This window comes from Geotrypetes seraphini, chromosome 1, assembly GCF_902459505.1.
Source record: "Geotrypetes seraphini chromosome 1, aGeoSer1.1, whole genome shotgun sequence".
Lineage (NCBI taxonomy): Eukaryota > Metazoa > Chordata > Amphibia > Gymnophiona > Dermophiidae > Geotrypetes > Geotrypetes seraphini.
The window spans coordinates 468,960,733-468,966,878 of record NC_047084.1 but is presented as its reverse complement, the minus strand read 5'-3'; the positions used below and the strand labels follow the sequence as shown (position 1 = coordinate 468,966,878).

Sequence of the window (6,146 nt, the reverse complement as noted above, 5' to 3'; positions counted from 1 at the left end):
AGGGGGCAAGGTGACCTGAACTGAGGCGGAGGCTGCAGTTCAAACTTTGCCAAGGGAGCTTCTTGGCGTTTTCCTCCTCGCCTCAAGGGTGCGTCTTGCTGCCTGCTCGCCCATACTTGTCGCGTTTTAAAAGGGGAGTTTTCCGTGTCGGATGGTTTTCCTCCCAGAGTGGAATAGGACATCCACGCGGCATGTAGCACGAGGCAGGCAGGTAGGCAGTGGAAGTGCCCCCTTTTGGGAGGCCAATTGCAATGGGTGGGGCGGTGGTGCATGTTTTTCTCCCTCACAGGACGTATGTGTCCTGCAGGGCGCTGGAGCCATGGTGGCTGAGTTGGGTGAGAGCTGCGGCAGCTGATTTAGGCAGCAGTGCGGTGTTCCGCCTCCCCGGATCAGCGCCGGCCTGTCTCCGCCGGACAGTTTGAAGAGCTGTCATACTTAGGGAGCAGTGGGGAAATATGGACCGGCGCCGGCGGAGAGGAGCAGGTAAGGTAGGCAGGAGGTGGGGGGTTTAATGAATTGATGCTTTTAGAAATTTACATGCCTTTTTGCTCATTTGCATGCACAGATTGGCTCGGGTGCGGACGGAGTCTGGAGGAAGGTTAGTGAATCGAGCCGTTGTCAGAAAGTGACCGCTAACCGATCGGTACATGTTAGGTTTGCTTAGTGAATCGAGCCCATTGTGCTTAGATTTTAACTACTGGAGTTCCCGTTGAAGCTCATTCCAGCTTATCTAATCATCTTGTCGTTTGGGGTTACATACCATAAAGTCTGCCCACCAACATCCTCATGTTTCAAGTTACTAGAGTTTCCATCAATGTCCCTTCTAGCCCATTCTATACTGAATTACTAGACACAGACTGAACAAGCATATATAGGACACAGACTGAACAAGCATTCCCAGTATCGGCCTTAGTTCTTCAGTTCAAACCATTTATTTTCTAACTAGTTGTTTAGCCCATTACATTAACGGGTGCTAGCAGCCCTTTTCCCTTATTTTACCTCCTCCCTGTCCAGCAACACCTCCTCCCCTTTCCCTGCTCCCCCCATATAGCAGTAGCCCTTCTCCTTTTATCTCCCCCTGTCCAGCTGCTCCCCCCCTGTCCAGCAGTAGCCCCAGGAAAAGAGTGAGGATCACAGGACCAAAGCTTTTACTCCAATCCTCTTGATGCCTGACATCCAAGTAGGGGAAATCCACTCTCCCCACCTCCTTGCTCCTGCTGCACTTCCTCCTCGGCTATACACATGCACACACACACTTACATACAGCTCTCCAGCTCCTCACGCTCCTCCTCCACCTTCCGCTTCTTCGGCGGGGGCCAACGTTTTCTTTATTTTCTTTTGTTTTCTTTTCGCGTGTTGGACCTAACAGCCCGAGCCTCCAGCAGTCTAACTCTGAAGTTGAAAAAAACTTTGGCCCGTCTCCGTGCTCGGCCGCAGCGGGCTACAGCTGCCGCGGCCTGCAGCCGCCGACAGCTGCGGCAGCCGACATCCGTCTTGATTTTTTTTTTTTTTTGGTTGAAAGACGCGGCGGTGGCTCCTCTCATGAGCCCCACCTGCATCGGAAGTCCAATGCAGGCGGAGATCGTGAGAGTAGCCACCGCTGCGTCTTTCAAAGAACCATAAGCCGCACATGCGCACTTCCTATGTGTCGCTACAGCTCATGGAAAACCGGCGCACACATAGGAAGTGTGCATGCGCGGCTTACCATTTTATTATATTAGATTAGAAATCCTCTGTGTTTATTCCCCAGTTTTTTGAATCCTGTCATCATTTTCATTTCCACCACCTCCCATGGGAGGGCATTGCAGGCATCCACTACCCTCTCTGTGAAAAATAATTTCCTAACATTACTCCTAAGTCTACCTCCCTGCAACCTCATTTTATGCCCTCTAGTTTTACCATTTTCTTTTCTCTGGAAAAGATTTGGTTCTATATTAATGTACTTTTCAAGTATTTAAATGTCTGTATCATAGCTCCCCTGTCCTTCCTCCAGAGTATACATGTTCAGGTCCTCCAGTCTCTTCTCGTACTTCTTTTGGCACAAACCACCCTACCATTTTCATCATATTTCTATGGACCGCTTCAAGCCTTCTTATATCCTTTCCAGATATGGCCTCTACAACTGAACACAGCACTCCAAGTGTGGCCTCATCAATGACATGTACAGAGGCATCAACACCTCCCTTTTTCTGCTGGTTACTCCTCTTTCAATACATCCTAGTATCCTGGCTACAGCCACCACCTTATCACACTGTTTTGTCACCTTCAGATCCTCAAACACTATCACCCCAAGGTCCCTCTCCCCATCCATGCACATTAGTCTCTCACTTCCCATCACATACGGTTCCCCAAAAGCATCACTCTACACTTCTTTGCATTGAATTTTAGTTGCCAGACGTTAGACCATTCATCTAAATTTTGCAGATCCTTTTTCACGCTTTCCACTCCCTCTGGGGTATCCGCTCTGTTACAAATCTTGGTATCATCCGCAAAAAGGCAATTTTACCTTCTAACCCTTTGGCAATATCGCTCACAAACATATTGAACAGCTTTAGGAAGTAGAGCAGACCAAGCGTAATTCAATTCCCTGCCCCCAAATATAGATAAAGCATCAAATTATGCCTATGCAGGAGGAGAAAAATGAAAAAGTACAGAGGGAGAATGGAGGAGGGGAGATAAAATTAAGGAAGAATAAAAAACATTGAGGGAATAGAGTGTGGGGTAGATGGGCTGAGGGAAAAGAGGGACTGGTTGGAGAAAGTGCTATAATTGGCTTGAATGGCAGGAGATAGAGAGAGAGAGAGAGAATATGTTGCTGACATACTGGGAAGTGGAGAGTAGCTGGACCCTAGCTTTTGATTTGTCCACATTCCCTGCCCCTGCTTTTGACATTTGGATACAGGCTGGTCATCACTACCATTCACTAGATGTATTTTGTTTTTTCTTTTTTTTATTCTTTGCTGAGTGAGGGGAAATTTGTTGTGAGTTAGGAGTTGAGCACTCTGAATCATTTTCAAAAGTTGGCTCCTATGAATGTGAGTACAGCAAGGCTGCTGAAAGAGGTCATGGCAGTCATTTTAAGGAGGCAGCCACTATGTGGAGGAGTGAGTAGGCATTGCTCCTGCCCTTTGGATCCTACTAGACACAAGGACAGTTCACGGTAGACCCAGGGAGGCCTCTAGAAACGGGAGGGTTGGTTGGTGGGTCTGGACAGATCACGGTAGGCTCAAGGAGGCCTCTAGAATTCGGGAGGGTTGGTTGGTGGGTCTGGTGAGTTATTTTTACCATCGAGAGGGAAGACTTGGGAGGGAAGGAGAGAGGAAGAGAGGGGAAATCAGAAGGGAGCTGCTTCCAGGGAGGGAGAGAGATTGGAAAAAGGGCTAAAAGAGGGGGGATTGGGACTTCTATACCACCTATTTGTAGTTTTACAACTACACTCAAAGTGATTCACTTACAGCTACTTCAAGTGTTTTCCCTATCTATCCTGGTGGGCTCACAATCTATCTAATGTACCTGGGGCAGTGGAGGATTAAGTGACTTGCCCAGGGTCACAGGGAGCAGCACAGGGTTTGAACCCATACCCTCAGGGTACTGAGGCTGTAGCTCTAACCACTTCTCTGCTTCCAGGAGGTAGGAGAGAGGGAGAGGGATTGTAACATATTTGGGCAGGACCAAGAAGTTAACTGGGCACTGACTGATATTCACATTGGTGCCCAGTTGACTCCCTGCAAAATTTAGAACAGCTATTTTTCTGTCCTAACTTTATGCGGTTGCTTAGTTGGATAGTGGACTGAAGATTACTGCTACCTATCTAAGTTTCTGATCTGCCCTAACTCTGCTTCCAGCCCAGCCCCAGTTTAGCCAGTGCTGGCAGACTGGTTAGAAGGGATATTTAGCGGCATGATATGAAATGAAATGAAAAGTATCAAGAAAAGTGTGGAATGACTTGTAAGTTTCATGGTGTCACATCATTCTCGGTTGGGCTGAGAATTTTTCAGCGGCCCTTCTTAAGGTCATGTTAAGGACACTTTTTGCCACAGCTTTGTAAAAAAATTTTTAAAAAGGCTCCTTAGTGAACTCAAAGACAAAAAGAAATTGAACACCAGGGAAGATACAGTCAGTTTGATTGAACTGTGGCCAGTTTAAAATGAGTTTTAAGGATGTGGAAATACACTGTACAGCGTTGAACAGACTTAAGAGATCCTAAGGTTAGGCCCAGTTAGAGAAAAGTAGAATAATAAGTGGAGGAGAAGAACTTCAGAATGTAACATAGCATCCTCACTTATTTTTCTATAGATTATGGATGGAAATATGCAATACTGAATACCTAGTTTTAAACATGGGCATCCATGAAATTGTGGCTGCATCTACAAAGTAGTATCTACGTCCTTTGGATGCCTAAGTACCAATTATCACTTGTTAAAACACTTAATTGGCTCATTAACTACTTAGATTGGACACCTACAGCATGCCTAACTATAGACATGCCCTTTATAGAATCAGGGCCTAAATGTTTTGTCGCTACTCAGATGCTCATAGGAATTCTATGAGTGTCAGAGCAGCATCAGAACATTTAGCACTCTGAGCCGCGGTAGAAACTGCTACTGTGGCTAAGTAAAAAAAGATAATGGGGGAGGGGTTTAGTAGTAAATGAAAAAGATAAATATTTCAGCTGTTATTTTTCCTTTTCCAGACATTTTCATATTGTTTATAAGACTTCATCTGAAGCTGGTCTTAATTTGTAGAACTATCTCACCTTTGATCTTAAGAAAAGGACACTTCTTATTGTTATCCTTATGAATGTTTTCCTCAGTTTAATATTTCATGGATTTCTATATCAAGAGGATAGAAATGGAACAGAGGAACCAGAGTACAGTACATGAATTTCTTCTCCTGGGCCTCACAGAACATGAGGAGCTACGAAGTCTTCTCTTTATAGTGTTCCTGATAATGTATATGATGAATGTGCTGGGAAATGGAACCATGATTTTAGTGATTGCTAGCAACTCACAGCTCCATACCGCCATGTATTTCTTCCTTTGCAATTTGTCTTTTGTAGACATGTGTTTCAGTTCCGTCACTGTCCCCAAAATGTTAAGTAACCTTATCTCTGACTCCAAAAATATCTCCTTCGCTGAGTGTATTGCCCAACTCTACTTCTCCATTTTCTTTGCTGGCACAGAATGTATACTCCTGTCTATCATGGCATATGATCGTTATGTTGCCATCTGCATTCCACTGCATTATATCACGATAATGAACAAGAAGGTATGCCTAAGTATGTCCGTGGCTTCCTGGATAATCAGCTTTTTGCATGCTTTGCTGCATACGCTTTTGGTATACCGACTTTCCTTCTGTAAGTCCAATGAGGTCCAGCACTTTTTCTGTGACCTTGCAGCACTGCTAAAACTATCATGCACAGACACTTTCATTAATGAACTGGTGATCTTTGCAGAGGCTTCGCTGTTAGCCATGTTACCCTTTTTGATTATCCTGATCTCCTACATTCGCATCATCGCTACCATCCTGAAGATCAAGTCCAGTGGTGGAAGGTGGAAGACCTTCTCTACCTGCTCCTCCCATCTCACTGTAGTAACGCTTTTTTATGGGACACTTTTCTTTATGTATTTCAGGCCTTCTTCCAGTTATTCCATGACAAAAGATAGAATCACCAGTGTAGTGTACAATGTTCTCTCTCCCATGCTCAACCCATTCATTTACAGCCTCAGGAACAGAGATGTGAAGATGGCACTGAAGAGAGCCCTACAGAAAAAATGATCTTCTTCCAATGGATACACATTCTCCAAAGAAGGACTATTTATAGAAGAGGCATTTTTTTTTTTCCTTTTGGTCTCTTTCCTACTTGAAATAATTGTTCCATCTTTCATTTTATTTGCATGACATAATAGCTGAAGGGCTGATGTTCAGAATTACCACTAGCAGTAATTGGAGTTTTAGTATTTATATAACACTTATAGCCTTAGTGGTTTATATTCAGGTACTTAAACATTTTTCCCTGTCTGTCCTGGTGGGCTAACACTCTATTTAATGTACCTGAGGCAATGGAGGATTGTATACACCAGCGGTCTCAAACACGCGGCCCACGGGCCGCATGTGGCTCTCCAGGTTTTATTTGCGGCCCGCAG

The 6,146-nt window shown here is 44.9% G+C and overlaps 1 protein-coding gene across 1 annotated transcript; it reads left to right on the top strand.

Annotated features, from left to right (window-relative positions):
* The first annotated feature begins 4,851 nt into the window (after window positions 1–4,851).
* On the top strand, window positions 4,852–5,778 carry LOC117350247 (olfactory receptor 1-like). The gene has a single exon (XM_033924415.1). It carries the CDS (start codon window positions 4,852–4,854, stop codon window positions 5,776–5,778), a length of 927 nt encoding a protein of 308 aa, XP_033780306.1.
* The last annotated feature ends 368 nt before the right edge of the window (window positions 5,779–6,146 follow it).

What these genes read in the sequence shown, in the direction of transcription:
- LOC117350247 (XM_033924415.1), top strand. Translation starts at nt 4,852, where the DNA reads ATGGAACAGAGGAACCAGAGTACAGTACATGAATTTCTTCTCCTGGGC.